Raw genomic sequence first — 18,992 nt, 5'->3', positions numbered from 1 at the left:
GGGGCTGCACGGTTGATTGCAGATGAATGGAAGACGTCTTTACCTTGCAGTGGACAGGTCTGCGCCGATTAAGGTGGTGGTGACGACGAAGTGGAGGAGTCATTACCATCGGCGCGTAAAATCGAAAAACGAAAACCATAACTAAAGAAAAAAAACATTCGCTCGCCATGCGGCCAACGAGCATACAGAAGGCCATAAGTGATCTCGGGAGTTCACTTTTTTCCAAACCATTCTGAATAATAATAATAATAATTGTTTTTTTGGGGGGGAAAGGAAATGGCGCAGTATCTGTCTCATATATCGTTGGACACCTGAACCGCGCCGTAAGAGAAGGGATAAAGGAGGGAGTGAAAGATGAAAGGAAGAAGAGGTGCCGTAGTGGAGGGCTCCGGAATAATTTCGACCACCTGGGGATCTTTAACGTGCACTGACATCGCACAGCACATGGGCGCCTTAGCGTTTTTCCTCCATAAAAACGCAGCCGCCGCGGTCGGGTTCTGAACGTGGACTGCTTTTCACGAGCCGTCTTAGCACAGTGCGCAGAACCGCCGTAAATGCGCATGGGCGGCGAGCTAGTAGCGGAAGAAGTTAGATCGGCCAGCGGGCGAACTCGGAAGGTAGCAGTTAAGGGGTAAAAGCCGCTTTAACACCGCACTCTGCCAGCCCGAGTTTGAGTGCCTGCTACATCCTCGCTGCCACGTCTCTTCCTCGCAGGAGGCGCTGGGCGCTGAACGGGGCGGCCCGGGCGGTTTCTCCGGCCGAGGTCGCAGTCGAACGCGAGCAGCCTGACGAAGACGACGAAATGCGTGAGGCTGCGGCGGCTGAGGCAGCGGCTGTGGCGGTGGCGCCAGCAGCACCAGCTCAACCCTGCCCTGTGGCCATGCGGCCGGCTGCCGTTCTGCCGCACCACCTGGCGGCGGGGGGCGCGGCGGCGCAGGAGTGCTCTTCGGACCCCGAGGAACTCTCTTGCCTCAGCCTAGCGGCGGACCTCAAGCGACTTCTGCCCCGCGAACGACACATGGCCAGGATGAAGATGCTGCAGACACTTCACGACTTGGAGTTTGGCGAGAACATCGGAGAGGCCGCGCTCGGAGAACCGTAGACGGTGAACGGTTTTGCCGAGGACAAGAAAGAAGGTGGCTTCAGCGAGCACCCCCATCATCAGCCGGCAGAAACTTGTAGCTTTCTTTTTGTTTTTTGTTTACTAGGAATGAAAATACATTGTCTGTTGGGTGGCACGCGCATGTCTCATCAATATAGCATTTGCTTTCAACACACTCTAAGCCAGTAACGACTGAAGTGTGCTACACCTTTCCTAACCTACACAAGTACCACATCATCTTTCCAGACAGATATGACAGCATCTGCCCCTGGTGTGGCGAAATTCCAACAACATATGTAACATGGGGCTGCTCCGATCCCAAGCCCCCGAACTAGACAAACATCACTCCGAGGAACAATGGGAGTCTGCCCTGCTCAGCTCTGACTTGGCGACGCAGCGAAAGCTGATATCCCAAGCAAGAGCAACTACGGTGGACATTGGGGTCCTGAAATAAGGACTCCACCCAAAATCTGTATTTTCGCCTCTCTATCCTACCTTTTTGGAATAAATGTTTTCTACTACTACTACTACTTGGTGACTTACAGGACTGATAGTCGAGTGCAACCGAGCGTGCACAGTCAGTTTCCCTTAGCAAGGAGCAATAATAATCAATTGTTTTTTGGAAAGGAAAGGGCGCAGTGTCATCTATCGTTGGACACCTGAACCACGCCGTAAGTGACGGGATAAAGGAGGGAGTGAAAGATGAAAGGAAAAATGAGGTGCAGCAGTGGAGGGCTCCGGAATAATTTCGACCACCTGCGGATCTTTACCGTGCACTGACATCGCACAGCACATGGGCGCCTTAGCTTTTTGCCTCCATAAAAACGCAGCCGCCGCGGTCGGGCTCGAACCCGGGAACTCGACCGGGAACTCTAGTTAAACTCCTATAAACGATAATTTACATGTCCGCAGTACAGAGAAAAAAAAAACAAACTTGGATTGGGCCTTCCGCACGACCCGCAGCAACGAACATCGCAGAGAAAGAAGTCAGCATGGCGGCGCTGCGAGCGCATGCTGGCGGTGCCTGTGCACGTGCGGTTCCCGCGGCAGCTCGTGGTGGCGCTGTGGTGGGCAGAGCGCTCTGTCAGTCACCGCCGGAAAGACGAGGAAGAAGCTGGCACGCGGCTCCAAAGCCCGATCCCGACGACGACGATCAGTGCTCCGTTCCATCGGGTCCGCGCAATGGCCTCCTTCAACGAGAAGCTCGTCCAGGAGGTGAAGAAGCACACGCAGCTCTGGGACCAGCACTCCAAGCTGCACAAGGAGGCCGGCTACCGGGAGGCCGCCTGGATGGAAATCGCCGCCGCACTGGCCGTGACCGGTGAGCCGCTGCATGCTGCGTTCACCGCACACACAGCCGGCCTCGCGCTCCGGTCTCGAACGCGTACGTGTCCGACGAGGTGCACTGCAACCTCGCAGCTGGCTTCGTCGCAGACACTTGGTGTGGACCGCGTCTTATACGGTGTAGCTGCCACCGTACGATGCGGAATCGGCCTCCTTTTACGTATTGCCTTGAGCCTTGAGCTTCCGTAGGCTCCTTTGGCGTGCTGATGGCACAGCTGATGGTGCCTATAGAAGGACGTGTCTTTTGGATGAGCGCGCGTTTCAGCTGTTCGCGTCATTGAGGATGCTGTGCCGGGAACGAGTGTCGTACCGATGATTGCGGGCTCATAGCCAGAGTGTCTTCGCGACTAGCTGCCGCGTAGAATTGCGTGGTCTCTGGTCCGTTGTCGACAGGCGTCCTAGTTGACGGTGCCTTAGATCCACGAGCTGCTGCATCTGGTCTAAACCTTCTGCTGCCACGTCAGGTCTGTACCTCGAAGACTGCTGGCTCTCTCGAAGCGATATTAGTATTTTGCTGCCGCGTCCAGTACTGTGCCGGAAGCCTTTCCTCTCACGACTGCCCGTCGTCGCAATTAATCAGCCGTCGGTGGCTGGGGTACTAAAAGGCCTAGGCCAGGCACGTGTCCGTGGGCGTTGGGGGGGCCCGAGCAAGTCCTCAATGTCAAGCACCTCCACCCCCTCCTTTCCGTTCTTGAGGCAGGGCCCTGTAAGAAGTCCCTTGGGCCCTCCCGAAAAAATTACTGGCTACGTGCCGGGCCTAGGCTACTTACTGTCAGGATAACGTAACGTTCGTTATTTTCTTTCATTTGCGTTCGATTTTCTTACAGCTATAGATATGTGAGGCAGCACCATCTTAAAAGGCACCAATTTCGCCGTCGGCCTCCCAATATGCCATAACCAAATACCCGGTTACGGCGTTAGTGTGCTTAACACCAGAACGCAGGATCGAACCTCGGTGCGGCGGCCGCGTTTCGTTGAATATGGTAGAAATTCCCGAGCCCTCCACTACAGAACCTTTTTTCCTTCATTATCTTAGTCCCTCCTTTATCCTTTCCCTTACGGCGCGGTTTAGGGGTCCGCCAATATGTGAGAGAGATACTGTATCATTTCCTTTTCCCCAAAAATAATTACCCAATTTTCTCACCCGCCGCAGTGGCTCAGTGGTTAGAACGCTCATCTCCTGATCCGGAGTCCCCGAATTCGGACCCGACCGCGGCGGCTGCGTTTTTATGGAGGCAGAAGGCTAAGACGCCCGTGTGCTGTGCGTTGTCAGTGCACATTAAAGATCCCCAGGTGGTCGAAATTATTCCGGAGCCCTCCAATACGGCACCTCTTTCTTCCAGATACTGCGCCATATACTTTCCCCAAAATCTAAATATTATTATTATCAGTAGCAGTAGTAGTACTATTAATAATTTTCTCACATATCTCGGTGGACACCCGAACGGCGCCCGTAAGCGAAAGAAAATGAAATGAAAAAAAAAATGGTTTCAAGGAAAGGAAAATACGCCTGTATCACATATCTCGGAGTACCACTTGCCAGCCACAAACGAATCAGTATTTTATGTTTGACTTTATTAAACAAGCCAGGTATGAAAATTCTAGAGCTTATAACTTTTTTTTGCGATTAGCTTCTTGTTTATGTGAGAAGTGTTAACGGACTACGGTTTTGTCGTGGAGGAATTCTTTGCACCGGTCGTAAATGTGGGCGGAGCTTCACTGCGGAGAAGTTTGATGAGACTATACATACCCCTCACGACGAGGCACTGTCAGTTATACCAAAAGTGACAGGGCGCTGGAAGAGCGGTTTTTGTTTTCACTAAAGCTGTATACTAATTGTGGGGTGCCCCTAACCGCGACAAAGGCATGGTTGTTTTGACCGCAAACCGTGTGTTCCCTGGCGCAGTGGAGCAGTGCCAGACCAGGTGGCGCACCCTCCGGGACACGTACCTCAAGCGCAAGAAGCGCCGGCGCGCCGGCGCCAACGGGCAGTGGAACGTGCTGGAGCGTGATCTCGGCTTCCTCGATGACTTCCTGAGGCCGCGAACGTGAGTGTTGTGTACAGAGCGTGAAAGAAGAAAGGAGGAAATAGGTGCCGTAGTGGAGGGCTCCGGTCGAAATTATTCCAGAGCCCTTCACTACGACACCTCTTTCTTCCTTTCTTCTTTCACTCCCTGTCTGTCTGTTGTTGCCAGTTAGAAAGAAACGGAAAGTGCACAGGCCTGCTCACTGACTCTAGCCGAGCCACAATCGCTACCTCGTGCAGATAGTAGGGGAGTTGAAAGATGGGATAGGAAGACAGGATAGTAAAGACGCGCTAAAGACAAGGCCGATCCCGGAGGCAGTGCAATACCGGGCCAACCGATGGCGGGAGTGAAGCATCCTTCAAACTCTCCGCCACATTTCCAAAAAGAAGTTCAATTGGACCCGTAACAGATACTCTACTGGGGCCGGACTTTCACTCCCTCCTTTATCCCGTCCCTTACGGCGCGGTTCAGGCGTGCAGCGATATATGAGACAGATACTGATTCATTTCTTTTCTGCCAAAACCAATTATTATCATTATTATTAATACAGGAAGACACCTGCCCGCCTTCGCGTCACAAGCACAACCTCGCGTGACTGCGACGTGGCCCAGCGGCTACTTAAGCGAGCGCCCGGTTTTGCCATGCTTTACCGTCCGCACAAAGCTGCGCGACTCGCATTAGATCGCCGCGATGCTGGGTGGCACGCAACCCACTGCGTACGGCATGTCCATTTCGCGGACCCAAGGGGTCTGTGTCTGGGAAAATTAATAATAATAATTCACGAGGCGTCTCAGGCTTTTCACGAGGCGTCTCAGCACAGTGCACAGAACCGCCGTAAATGAGCGTGAGCTGTGGGCGGCTGGCGGAAGGAAATTAGATTGGCCAACGGGCGAACTCGGAAGTTAGCGGTTACGGGGTAAAAGCCACTATAACACCGCACTCTGTCAGCTCGAGTTTGAGTGTCTCATACACCCTAGCTGCCACGCCTCTTTCCCTTTTCCCTCGCAGGAGACGCTCGACGCTGAACGCGGCGGCCCCGGCCGATGTGGAAGTCGAACAGGAGCAGCCCGGCGAAGACGCCGAAATGCGCGAGGCAGCGGTGGCTGCGGCGGCAGCACCACCTCAGCCCTGGCCTCTGGCCATGCGGCCGGCTGCCGTGATGCCGCATCGCCTGGCGGCGGGGGGCGCGGCGGCGCAGGCGCTCTCCTCAGACCCCGAGGAGCTCTTCTGCCTAAGCCTGGCGGCGCGCCTCAAGAGACTTCTGCCCCGCGAACGACACATGGCCAGGATGAAGATGCTGCAGACACTGCACGACTTGGAATCTGGCGAGAACATCGGAGAGTTCGCGCTAGGAGACCCGTAGATTTTGCACGACATTACGGTGGACGAGACAGAAGGCGACTTCAGCGAACAACCCCCTCATCAGCCGGCAGAAACTTGTAGCTTTCTTTTTGTTTTGTTTTTTACTAGGAATGAAAATACATTGTCTGTTGGGTGGCACGCGCATGCCTCATCACTACAGCATTTGCTTTCAACACATTACAAATCAGAATGGACTGAAGTGAGCTACTTGGTGAGATTCGAGGACTGACAGCTGAGTGCAACCGAGAGTGCACAGTCAGTTGCCCTCAGCGAGGAATAAACAAGCTCGATACTTCGAAAGTAAGCGATTGTAAAGTCTAAGTTAAGCCGAAAGTTAGCCGAGTTGGTGAACGTTCATGATTAAAATGCAGCGCAAAGAAAACACGACAGACAGAAATGACGACGCAGACAAGCGCTAGTCTGCGTCAAGCTGTCTTTCGTGTTTATTTGCGCTATATTCTACGTCATGTCGAACTCTAGCTTTCGTCACCGTGCCAAGGTAGCTCATCTCGTAAGTTTTATGGCGCATCACGTCTGTTCAGACAAAGATCATGCGCTACTAAAGGTCACTGCATTAATGCACTCAGCATGGTTAGCTGATGAAGGTCAAGCCTGTGGAAACCTGTTTCCCCCCTCCATTTCGATGCGGCCCATCTTCATCGTCGGCCGTCGGGACGGGCAGCACCGGCTGGGCCAGGAGGGAAGTTTCCCTCATGGGGAAAAGGGAACGGCGACGGGAGCGCCACCTCGTAGGTTACGCGGAATTCTGCGGGACCGGACACAGTCTCTTCGGGATCCGGCCAGCGTTACGAGCGGTTGGAGCCGCACGCTCTCGTCACCTTCCGCGCAAGCACACGGGGATCCATTGTGCCTTGCCGCTGGACTTCTGGTTCCAGGCAGCGAAGCGAGTGCATCAAACGCGCGCTCTGGTCGCATTCCCCAGCAAATGCTAGGGAATCGTTTTGCCTCAAGCATGCGGCGCGCACGGGAAAACCCGGCCGCCATTGTCGGCGCATACAAATGTTCGCCGCCGATACTTCCGAAGTCGCGCCCCTGCCCCAGCCGGTAAGTCGGAAGTCCTTCTTACGTTGCCTTCTACTTCCGAGGATGCCTCGTTGATGGTTTGTAGCTAGCTGGCCCGCTCTGAGTATTAATTGCAACTGTAATAAATAGCATATGAGTGTTAACGCGTTGTCGTCCCCTCCTATTGTTTCCCTCGAGCACGAACCCCTCCGAGGTTAGCGAGCGGGAACGCTGCATCCGCGGAGTGGGAGTGCGGGGCGGGGTGGAAGGCTGTTCCCCCAGATATTTCCACAAGCCAACCCGCGTAGTATTGCACGCAGGCGGGTATAGCCATGCATCAAAGGAAGCAACGGGAGAGTGCGACAAAGCAGCGGAAACTGGCTGTTTGGTGCGTACGAAAACAACGGGATAAAAAGATGCTGGCAGACAACGCAGGCGCTGCTACACAACTAAGAGTATGTGTAAGCACGTGCAAGTACAGAAAAAGGGGGAAACAAAAGAAGGATGTTTAAAAAGTCAGCTAGAAGAAGAAGGAAAAGGCAGATCACGGAGCGGGGCACATATTAGAATAGGTACCAGCCAGCATGCGCCTGTATTGGCACCTGAAGCCGAAAACCTAATAATAATTGTTTTTTGGGGAAAGGAAATGGCGCAGTATCTGTCATATACCGTTGGACACCTGAACCACGCCGTATACTGGAAGGCATAAAGGAGGGAGTGAAAGAAGAAAGGAAGAAAGAGGTGCCGTAGTGGAGGGCTCCGGAATAAATTCGACCACCTGGGATCTTTAACGTGCAGGGACATCGCAAAGCACACGGGCGCCTTAGCGTTTTTCCTCCATAAAAACGCAGCCGCAGAAAATAATAATAATTGGTTTTGGGGGAAAGGAAATGGCGCAGTATCTGTCTCATATATCGTTGGACACCTGAACCGCGCCGTAAGGGAAGGGATAAAGAAGGGAGTGAAAGAAGAAAGGAAGAGATGCCGTAGTGGAGGGCTCCGGAATAATTTCGACCGCCTGGTAATCTTTAACGTGCACTGACATCGCACAGTATACGGGCGCCTTAGCGTTTTTCCTCCATAAAAATGCAGCCGCCGCGGTCGGGTTCGAACCCGGGAACTCCGGATCAGTAGTCGAGCGCCCTGGGATCCAATCCAATCCACGGAGCTGTGCTGACGTGTCTCGCATGGGCTCCCGCCTCGAAGCCACTTTTCGGCAGAAAGAGTCAGCCTTCGGGCTCGAATATTTTGGACGACATCCGGGCCATTGTCCAGTGCCTGCTGCAGCCGGATTTTGCCAATCTACGGACACCTAGGCATATTGCCGGCTGACTGCCGGCCTAGCCATCGAGCTCGACCTAGCTCGTCACCTCTCCGCCGGGAACTGAGCGCCCAGGGACCCGCACAGATGGAGTACGCCGTGGAAGGCGAGAAAATATCACCGTCGGAGCTCGAGGCCGGAAAATGGGAAACCATTCTTCGTTACCGCGACCGACAACGAGGCCTGAAGAATAAAGGGCCCGCATCAACCGACGACGAGCCTGCGCAGGGGCACGGCCAAGGCAAGTCTAATTCCAATTTTCCATCGCGAAAGAACGGGAAGAAGCTACTTGCACTCAGCAAGAAAGCCCTTCTCCCGCGCTTACCGACCGACGACTACAAAATCGTCTGCCGACCACAAGGTTGGAATCTGAGGGACTTTGCGCCCGGACTACTACTCTTCTGCGCCTGCGAGGTGGCCAGGCTGCCGTATGATACGGTGAAGAATGAAGACATTATCAGAGTCAATACGGCCAACAACACCTTTACGCTATGCACGCCCGATCGTCAACGGGCGACTGCATACGCCAATATTGAAAAACTGAACCTCCAAGATCAAACCTACAACGTAACGTCGTACGTGGCGGCGCCCGAAGACTCGGTAAAAGGGGTCATTTACAACGCCTACGCGGGAGACTCGCCCGAAGCGGTTCGCCAAGGCTTCGGAAACCGAAACGAAGGAATAGAAGTTGTGGATGCCCGAAGGATCGGGAAATCCAGAACAATACAAATCACCTTTTTTGGAAAGAAGCTACCCAGCCAAGTAATCTATCAGTGCGGCGTCTTTCGGGTCCACCCCTTCAGGGAGCAACATGAGGTATGCTACAACTGCAGGAGAGTAGGACACCGGGCCGATGTCTGCTACAAACCTACAACGAACCTTTGCCGCCGCTGCGGAGAAAATCACTCGCCTCCACCTGAGGGAGAACAGCCAACCTGCCAACCCGTATGCATCGTCTGCAACGGGGGCCACAACACAGGCAGCCGGAACTGCAAATTCCGGCTGATCAACAAGAACAAACAAGGAACGCCCCATGGCAACCAGACACCCAAGCAAGGGGACAACGACTCATCACTACACGGACACCAGTCTAGGCCCAGGAAGAAGGAACACGGTGCTACCGGAAAAGGAGGAAGCCACAGCCGGAACAACTCCAGCTCCTTCCCGCCCCTGGGGAACCCTGCAGGGAACGACAAGAGAAGCTCAAGCCGCGGACGCAGCGATAGCCGCTCCAATAAAAAGGTGAGCTGGCCAGCAGAGGCCTCCCAATCTATTGACGCTCGAGAGAAGGAGTTTCAGATCCAACTACAATCCCGAGACAGAGAAATTGCCAGCCTTAAAAAAGAGTTGGCTGACATTAAACGCCTGTTACAAGCGCATCAGGTACAGAATGCCACTGCGGCTAGAATGCCACCCACCGCGTCCCAGGATTCGACCAATAATGCGATGGAAACAGACGCTATTTGCCACACTCCCTCCAACGCTTCCCAGTCTTCAGCCCATAACGCGACGGACACAGACGCCAGAATAGCAACTAAAAGACCGCATCCTACAAAAGAAGGCGAGGAATCCAAAAGAAAGGCCGAGGCTTCGGAAGCCGACACCCCGCAGCCGTCGAAAGCGCCTACCAAACTCAGGGCAGACATCAATACTCTGTCAGAGAGAACTAGCGCTATATCAACAGAACAAGCTACCTTCCAAGGCCTCGTTACTACCAAATTTGCAGAGATAGATATTCGCTTTGCAACACTAGAGGGACAGGTATCCCAAATAGCCACCTGCATGCAGCAAATAATGGATAGGCTTACAACTATCGAGGCCCGCCTACCCCCCACCGTGGATCTGTCCACGACGCCACAACCATCTATAACCCAACATGGCACCACGCCAAAAATTTGAAATTTGGCAATGGAACTGCAGAGGCTTCCGCCGCAAGCGGGCCCACTTGCAGCTCCACATCCAACAAGCACCGTCTGTTCCAACCCCAGACGTGATTGCATTGCAAGAAGCTAGCGGCAGGGCTACACTGCCAGGCTATAAAGCATATCTGCCACCTCATTATGATACTAGTAACGCAGCCGGCTCCTTCACAGCCACTCTGGTGCATAGAAATATCACCGCAATTCAACATTTTATAAATGATTCGGAAGAAGATTACACCCTACTTGAAATAGTACCAAGGCAAAAAGGAGGCTCAAATCTCTTCATCCTTAATGTATACAACCCTCCCAGAAACAAAGGCAATGGACTCCCACACTTGTTGATAAACACAGTAAAGCTGGCTGCTAGGGCTCAACTATTAATTGTGGGAGACTTCAACGCTCAACACCCAGCATGGGGATATACCAAAGCAACTCCGAAAGGGAACCTGCTCTGGCAAATCATACAGTCACTAGGGCTCACAACGCTAAACAACCCGAGCGACCACACACGCATGGGTAACAGTGTATGTGTAGACACATCTCCAGACTTATCCCTCTCTAAAAACGTCAAGGACGCAAAGTGGGTCAACACCGGGCAAAACCTTGGCAGTGATCACTTCATCCTTAGCATCACGTTCCCCACGACAAAACTTAAAAACAAAGCAAAAGAAATACGAACCACGGATTGGGACAAGTTCAGGCAACTTCGCGACAAAACAGCTCCAAAGGAGATCTCTAACCTTAGCGACTGGGTTATCTCCCTGAATGAGGATGTCAGCTCCACTAGCGTTGTGGTGCCAGTTGAGAAGGAGGAGCAGATTGCAGACTCAAAACTGTTACACCTGTGGCAGGCACAAAAAGGCCTCCAAAAACGCTGGAAGCAGCAAAAACACAACAAGCGACTACGCAAAAAGATCGCTGAAATCGAGAGGCGAATCGAGGAACATACACTTACTCTCCAAACACAACAATGGAACCAAATATGTGAAAGCGTCAATGGACAGCTCGGAAATAAGAAGACATGGCATCTTCTAAGACACCTGCTCGATCCAGAACAAACACGTCCCGTGCAACAAAGTCAACTGTACAGACTCATACATAAATATGAGGGTACAACTGAAGACCTAATCAAAGAGCTAGCAGAACGTTATCTAAACACGGATGATAGTACCACACAACCACACTACCGGGGGACTCCTAATCCAAATTTAGACGCAGACATCACAGACGCAGAGGTCTGGTACGCAATTGGCAAACTGCGGACAACATCTGCGGCAGGACCAGACAAAGTTACAAATAAGACTCTCAGGAACTTAGACGCAACGTCGATCGCGGCGGTTACAGACCTTATGAACAAATACTGGCATGCAGGCAACATACCACCAGAGTGGAAACACGCGAAAATCACTTTTATTCCTAAAGCGGGTAAGAAACTCAGCACTGAGAATCTACGGCCAATTTCATTAACATCATGCCTAGGCAAACTCATGGAGCATGTCATCCTCAATAGGCTCCAAAACTATGCGGAGGACATGAACCTCCTACCTGAAACAATGTTAGGATTCAGGGCCCAACTATCTACCCAGGACATTCTCTTGCAGCTTAACAAGGACATAATTGAAGCTGACGAGGGAACAGGAACGAAAGCAATATTGGGTTTAGACCTTGTTAAAGCTTTCGACAACGTCACCCACAAAGCCATCTTGACAAACTTGTCAGAAATCAACCCCGGAGAAAGGACGTACAACTACATCCGATCCTTCCTCACTAACAGAACAGCAGTGATAACGGTCGGAACAATAGAGTCTGCCCCAATCAAACTAGGAAGTAAAGGAACGCCACAGGGCTCCGTCCTGTCCCCTTTCCTTTTTAACCTCTCCCTCATCAAAATTCCCCCCAAACTGGCACAAATACCAGACCTACATCACACGTTCTATGCAGATGACATCACACTTTGGGTAACCAAAGGATGCGAAGGCTACATAGAAGACACACTCCAAGCAGCAGTGGACATCATCGAGGCATGCGCATGGGATTCCGGCCTCACTTGTTCTGAGCAAAAATCTGAACTCTTCGTGATCCGTCGTAAACAAAGAGGTAGGCGTACCACGACATCCCCCCCGCAAATAAACGTCTATGTTAATGGACGATCTGTCAAAGAGGTACAGACCATGAGAATACTGGGGTTGTATTTACAAACAAATGGAAAAAATACTGACACACTCACTAAGCTAAAACGCACGGTAGAAGCGACGGCGCGATTACTCCGCCGCATAGCTAACCGAAGACAAGGGGTGAGGGAAAGAGATTTATGCCGCCTAGTGCAGGCCTTTGCGCTGAGCAGGATACTCTATGCCACCCCTTATCTGAAATTTTCGAAAGCAGAAAAGGACAAATTGGATAGCATGATACGGCAGGCCTATAAGGCTGCGTTAGGACTCCCACTAAATGCCTCAACCGAAAGGCTTATGAGGTTAGGAATACATAACACCTACAATGAACTGAAAGAAGCCCATTTAATGGCTCAAACAGCGCGATTAGCCAATTCCAGAACTGGCAGGAGTATTCTTACCAGGCTCGGAATTAACTTTCAACCTACGAATAACGATGCTAAAGTAGACTTACCCCGCGCCTATAGGACGGCCCTACTAATCAAACCACTCCCCAAAAACATGCACCCCTTACACCATGAGGGTAGAAGACAAGCACGAGCCAAAGCCTTATATAAGAAATACAGACAGTGTGCTGCAACACTTTATGTAGATGCGGCAGAATACAAAAATACCAATGCCTTTGCAGTTGTGGTTGTGAACGAGAATGGTGACCACATCGTCTCGGCGACAATCAAAACGAAATCCTCTGAAACGGCAGAAGAGGCGGCTATAGCCCTCGCCCTAGCACATACCCAAGGGAGCATCATCCTCAGCGATTCCAAAATGGGTATCAATAATTTCGCTAAAGGGCGAATTACAAACACCTCCCTTAGAATCCTTAACGCATCCAAATTCTCACCAAATTATTCCGAATTGATATGGGTCCCAGCCCATTCGGGGAATCCGGGGAACGAGGCAGCCCACAATAAAGCCCGAGGTTTCGTCGACCGGGCAGTGGATGAGTCTGGCTCCCTGAATTTCACGAAGGACTCAATGATCACATATCATGATCTCACCAATCATTTTAAACTAGAGAGGAGAATTTTCCCCCCTCCAGACAAAAGACTTACTAAAGAACAAGAGGTTACGTGGCGTCGTCTACAGACGAGATCGATACGCACCCCATCACTCCTCGCGCACATTTATCCAGATCTTTACAACCCAAACTGCAAACACTGTGGCCAACGTGCTACCTATGATCACATCCTGTGGGACTGCAAAATAGAGCCACCTCCGGGTGATCTAGTTACAGCTCCTTCTCTCGAGCGGTGGGAGACCGTGCTGGCTAGCTCTGACCCCAGAACGCAAGTTTTGGCGGTGGAGTGGGCTGACAAAGTCGTCGAGGGCTATGTACTCTCGACCACTTAACGCGACTTCTTGCCAAGCTCTTCCCGGCGAATAAAATGTTTTACAATCAATCAAGTCGAGCGCCCTAACCACTGAGCCACCGCGGCGGGTGATTAAGGTGGTGGTGACGACGAAGTGGAGGAGTCATTACCATCGGCGCGTAAAATCGAAAAACGAAAACCATAACTAAAGAAAAAAAAACATTCGCTCGCCATGCGGCCAACGAGCATACAGAAGGCCATAAGTGATCTCGGGAGTTCACTTTTTTCCAAACCATTCTGAATAATAATAATAATAATAATTGGTTCTTTTGGGGGGAAAGGAAATGGCGCAGTATCTGTCTCATATATCGTTGGACACCTGAACCGCGCCGTAAGAGAAGGGATAAAGGAGGGAGTGAAAGATGAAAGGAAAAATGAGGTGCAGAAGTGGAGGGCTCCGGAATAATTTCGACCACCTGCGGATCTTTACCGTGCACTGACATCGCACAGCACATGGGCGCCTTAGCTTTTTGCCTCCATAAAAACGCAGCCGCCGCGGTCGGGCTCGAACCCGGGAACTCGACCGGGAACTCTAGTTAAACTCCTATAAACGATAATTTACATGTCCGCAGTACAGAGAAAAAAAAACAAACTTGGATTGGGCCTTCCGCACGACCCGCAGCAACGAACATCGCAGAGAAAGAAGTCAGCATGGCGGCGCTGCGAGCGCATGCTGGCGGTGCCTGTGCACGTGCGGTTCCCGCGGCAGCTCGTGGTGGCGCTGTGGTGGGCAGAGCGCTCTGTCAGTCACCGCCGGAAAGACGAGGAAGAAGCTGGCACGCGGCTCCAAAGCCCGATCCCGACGACGACGATCAGTGCTCCGTTCCATCGGGTCCGCGCAATGGCCTCCTTCAACGAGAAGCTCGTCCAGGAGGTGAAGAAGCACACGCAGCTCTGGGACCAGCACTCCAAGCTGCACAAGGAGGCCGGCTACCGGGAGGCCGCCTGGATGGAAATCGCCGCCGCACTGGCCGTGACCGGTGAGCCGCTGCATGCTGCGTTCACCGCACACACAGCCGGCCTCGCGCTCCGGTCTCGAACGCGTACGTGTCCGACGAGGTGCACTGCAACCTCGCAGCTGGCTTCGTCGCAGACACTTGGTGTGGACCGCGTCTTATACGGTGTAGCTGCCACCGTACGATGCGGAATCGGCCTCCTTTTACGTATTGCCGTGAGCCTTGAGCTTCCGTAGGCTCCTTTGGCGTGCTGATGGCACAGCTGATGGTGCCTATAGAAGGACGTGTCTTTTGGATGAGCGCGCGTTTCAGCTGTTCGCGTCATTGAGGATGCTGTGCCGGGAACGAGTGTCGTACCGATGATTGCGGGCTCATAGCCAGAGTGTCTTCGCGACTAGCTGCCGCGTAGAATTGCGTGGTCTCTGGTCCGTTGTCGACAGGCGTCCTAGTTGACGGTGCCTTAGATCCACGAGCTGCTGCATCTGGTCTAAACCTTCTGCTGCCACGTCAGGTCTGTACCTCGAAGACTGCTGGCTCTCTCGAAGCGATATTAGTATTTTGCTGCCGCGTCCAGTACTGTGCCGGAAGCCTTTCCTCTCACGACTGCCCGTCGTCGCAATTAATCAGCCGTCGGTGGCTGGGGTACTAAAAGGCCTAGGCCAGGCACGTGTCCGTGGGCGTTGGGGGGGCCCGAGCAAGTCCTCAATGTCAAGCACCTCCACCCCCTCCTTTCCGTTCTTGAGGCAGGGCCCTGTAAGAAGTCCCTTGGGCCCTCCCGAAAAAATTACTGGCTACGTGCCGGGCCTAGGCTACTTACTGTCAGGATAACGTAACGTTCGTTATTTTCTTTCATTTGCGTTCGATTTTCTTACAGCTATAGATATGTGAGGCAGCACCATCTTAAAAGGCACCAATTTCGCCGTCGGCCTCCCAATATGCCATAACCAAATACCCGGTTACGGCGTTAGTGTGCTTAACACCAGAACGCAGGATCGAACCTCGGTGCGGCGGCCGCGTTTCGTTGAATATGGTAGAAATTCCCGAGCCCTCCACTACAGAACCTTTTTTCCTTCATTATCTTAGTCCCTCCTTTATCCTTTCCCTTACGGCGCGGTTTAGGGGTCCGCCAATATGTGAGAGAGATACTGTATCATTTCCTTTTCCCCAAAAATAATTACCCAATTTTCTCACCCGCCGCAGTGGCTCAGTGGTTAGAACGCTCATCTCCTGATCCGGAGTCCCCGAATTCGGACCCGACCGCGGCGGCTGCGTTTTTATGGAGGCAGAAGGCTAAGACGCCCGTGTGCTGTGCGTTGTCAGTGCACATTAAAGATCCCCAGGTGGTCGAAATTATTCCGGAGCCCTCCAATACGGCACCTCTTTCTTCCAGATACTGCGCCATATACTTTCCCCAAAATCTAAATAATATTATTATCAGTAGCAGTAGTAGTACTATTAATAATTTTCTCACATATCTCGGTGGACACCCGAACGGCGCCCGTAAGCGAAAGAAAATGAAATGAAAAAAAAATGGTTTCAAGGAAAGGAAAATACGCCTGTATCACATATCTCGGAGTACCACTTGCCAGCCCCAAACGAATCAGTTTTTTATGTCTGACTTTATTAAACAAGCCAGGTATGAGAATTCTAGAGCTTAACTTTTTTTTTGCGATTAGCTTCTTGTTTATGTGAGAAGTGTTAACGGACTACGGTTTTGTCGTGGAGGAATTCTTTGCACCGGTCGTAAATGTGGGCGGAGCTTAACCGCGGAGAAGTTTGATGAGACTATACATACCCCTCACGACGAGGCACTGTCAGTTATACCAAGAGTGACAGGGCGCTGGAAGAGCGGTTTTTGTTTTCACGAAAGCTGTATACTAATTGTGGGGTGCCCCTAACCGCGACAAAGGCATGGTTGTTTTGACCGCAAACCTTGTGTTCCCTGGCGCAGTGGAGGAGTGCCAGACCCGGTGGCGCACCCTCCGGGACACGTACCTCAAGCGCAAGAAGCGCCGACGCATCGACTCCAAGGGGCAGTGGAGCGTACTGGACCGGGAGCTCGGCTTCCTCGATGACTTCCTGAGGCCGCGAACGTGAGTGTTGTGTACAGAGCGTGAAAGAAGAAAGGAGGAAATAGGTGCCGTAGTGGAGGGCTCCGGTCGAAATTATTCCAGAGCCCTTCCCTACGACACCTCTTTCTTCCTTTCTTTTTTCACTCCCTGTCTGTCTGTTGTTGCCAGTTAGAAAGAAAAGGAAAGTGCACAGGCCTGCTCACTGACTCTAGCCGAGCCACAATCGCTACCTCGTGCAGATAGTAGGGGAGTTGAAAGATGGGATAGGAAGACAGGATAGTAAAGACGCGCTAAAGACAAGGCCGATCCCGGAGGCAGTGCAATACCGGGCCAACCGATGGCGGGAGTGAAGCATCCTTCAAACTCTCCGCCACATTTCCAAAAAGAAGTTCAATTGGACCCGTAACAGATACTCTACTGGGGCCGGACTTTCACTCCCTCCTTTATCCCGTCCCTTACGGCGCGGTTCAGGCGTGCAGCGATATATGAGACAGATACTGATTCATTTCTTTTCTGCCAAAACCAATTATTATCATTATTATTAATACAGGAAGACACCTGCCCGCCTTCGCGTCACAAGCACAACCTCGCGTGACTGCGACGTGGCCCAGCGGCTACTTAAGCGAGCGCCCGGTTTTGCCATGCTTTACCGTCCGCACAAAGCTGCGCGACTCGCATTAGATCGCCGCGATGCTGGGTGGCAAGCAACCCACTGCGTACGGCATGTCCATTTCGCGGACCCAAGGGGTCTGTGTCTGGGAAAATTAATAATAATAATTCACGAGGCGTCTCAGGCTTTTCACGAGGCGTCTCAGCACAGTGCACAGAACCGCCGTAAATGAGCATGAGCTGTGGGCGGCTGGCGGAAGGAAATTAGATTGGCCAACGGGCGAACTCGGAAGTTAGCGGTTACGGGGTAAAAGCCACTATAACACCGCACTCTGTCAGCTCGAGTTTGAGTGTCTCATACACCCTAGCTGCCACGCCTCTTTCCCTTTTCCCTCGCAGGAGACGCTCGACGCTGAACGCGGCGGCCCCGGCCGATGTGGAAGTCGAACAGGAGCAGCCCGGCGAAGACGCCGAAATGCGCGAGGCAGCGGTGGCTGCGGCGGCAGCACCACCTCAGCCCTGGCCTCTGGCCATGCGGCCGGCTGCCGTGATGCCGCATCGCCTGGCGGCGGGGGGCGCGGCGGCGCAGGCGCTCTCCTCAGACCCCGAGGAGCTCTTCTGCCTGAGCCTGGCGGCGCGCCTCAAGAGACTTCTGCCCCGCGAACGACACATGGCCAGGATGAAGATGCTGCAGACACTGCACGACTTGGAATCTGGCGAGAACATCGGAGAGTTCGCGCTAGGAGACCCGTAGATGGTGCACGACATTACGGTGGACGAGACAGAAGGCGACTTCAGCGAACAACCCCCTCATCAGCCGGCCGAAACTTGTAGCTTTTTTTTTTCTAGGAATGAAAATACATTGTCTGTTGGGTGGCACGCGCATGCCTCATCACTACAGCATTTGCTTTCAACACATTACAAATCAGAATGGACTGAAGTGAGCTACTTGGTGAGATTCGAGGACTGACAGCTGAGTGCAACCGAGAGTGCACAGTCAGTTGCCCTCAGCGAGGAATAAACAAGCTCGATACTTCGAAAGTAAGCGATTGTAAAGTCTAAGTTAAGCCGAAAGTTAGCCGAGTTGGTGAACGTTCATGATTAAAATGCAGCGCAAAGAAAACACGACAGACAGAAATGACGACGCAGACAAGCGCTAGTCTGCGTCAAGCTGTCTTTCGTGTTTATTTGTGCTATATTCTACGTCATGTCGAACTCTAGCTTTCGTCACCGTGCCAAGGTAGCTCATCTCGTAAGTTTTATGGCGCATCACGTCTGTTCAGACAAAGATCATGCGCTACTAAAGGTCACTGCATTAATGCACTCAGCATGGTTAGCTGATGAAGGTCAAGCCTGTGGAAACCTGTTTCCCCCCTCCATTTCGATGCGGCCCATCTTCATCGTCGGCCGTCGGGACGGGCAGCACCGGCTGGGCCAGGAGGGATGTCTCCCTCATGGGGGAAAGGGAACGGCGACGGGAGCGCCACCTCGTAGGTTACGCGGAATTCTGCGGGACCGGACACGGTCTCTTCGGGATCCGGCCAGCGTTACGAGCGGTTGGAGCCGCACGCTCTCGTCACCTTCCGCGGCAAGCACACGGGGATCCATTGTGCCTTGCCGCTGGACTTCTGGTTCCAGGCAGCGAAGCGAGTGCATCAAACGTGCGCTCTGGTCGCATTCCCCAGCAAATGCTAGGGAATTGTTTTGCCTCAA

At 52.6% G+C, this 18,992-nt stretch overlaps 2 protein-coding genes across 2 annotated transcripts; both read left to right on the top strand.

Moving 5' to 3' along the window:
* The first annotated feature begins 2,180 nt into the window (after positions 1 to 2,180).
* On the top strand, positions 2,181 to 5,973 carry LOC144101954 (uncharacterized). Its single transcript, XM_077635195.1, has 3 exons — positions 2,181 to 2,423; positions 4,353 to 4,494; positions 5,482 to 5,973. Exons 1-3 carry the CDS (start codon positions 2,285 to 2,287, stop codon positions 5,834 to 5,836), a joined length of 636 nt encoding a protein of 211 aa, XP_077491321.1. The 5' UTR covers positions 2,181 to 2,284; the 3' UTR covers positions 5,837 to 5,973.
* An 8,350-nt stretch (positions 5,974 to 14,323) lies between these two features.
* On the top strand, positions 14,324 to 18,145 carry LOC144101945 (uncharacterized). The gene is made up of 3 exons (XM_077635190.1): positions 14,324 to 14,622; positions 16,550 to 16,691; positions 17,679 to 18,145. Exons 1-3 carry the CDS (start codon positions 14,484 to 14,486, stop codon positions 18,031 to 18,033), a joined length of 636 nt encoding a protein of 211 aa, XP_077491316.1. The 5' UTR covers positions 14,324 to 14,483; the 3' UTR covers positions 18,034 to 18,145.
* The last annotated feature ends 847 nt before the right edge of the window (positions 18,146 to 18,992 follow it).

This window comes from Amblyomma americanum, chromosome 1 (assembly GCF_052857255.1).
Source record: "Amblyomma americanum isolate KBUSLIRL-KWMA chromosome 1, ASM5285725v1, whole genome shotgun sequence".
NCBI classification, from domain to species: domain Eukaryota; kingdom Metazoa; phylum Arthropoda; class Arachnida; order Ixodida; family Ixodidae; genus Amblyomma; species Amblyomma americanum.
Note: the sequence above shows the minus strand (reverse complement) of the source record. Positions and strands in the feature narration are given on the sequence as shown.

Excerpts from the sequence above, each read along its gene's own strand:
- LOC144101954 (XM_077635195.1), top strand. The coding sequence starts at position 2,285 with ATGGCCTCCTTCAACGAGAAGCTCGTCCAGGAGGTGAAGAAGCACACG. Across the intron at positions 2,424-4,352 it reads CGCCGCACTGGCCGTGACCG|TGGAGCAGTGCCAGACCAGG; the intron begins GTGAGCCGCTGC and ends TCCCTGGCGCAG. Across the intron at positions 4,495-5,481 it reads GACTTCCTGAGGCCGCGAAC|GAGACGCTCGACGCTGAACG; the intron begins GTGAGTGTTGTG and ends TTTCCCTCGCAG.
- LOC144101945 (XM_077635190.1), top strand. The coding sequence starts at position 14,484 with ATGGCCTCCTTCAACGAGAAGCTCGTCCAGGAGGTGAAGAAGCACACG. Across the intron at positions 14,623-16,549 it reads CGCCGCACTGGCCGTGACCG|TGGAGGAGTGCCAGACCCGG; the intron begins GTGAGCCGCTGC and ends TCCCTGGCGCAG. Across the intron at positions 16,692-17,678 it reads GACTTCCTGAGGCCGCGAAC|GAGACGCTCGACGCTGAACG; the intron begins GTGAGTGTTGTG and ends TTTCCCTCGCAG.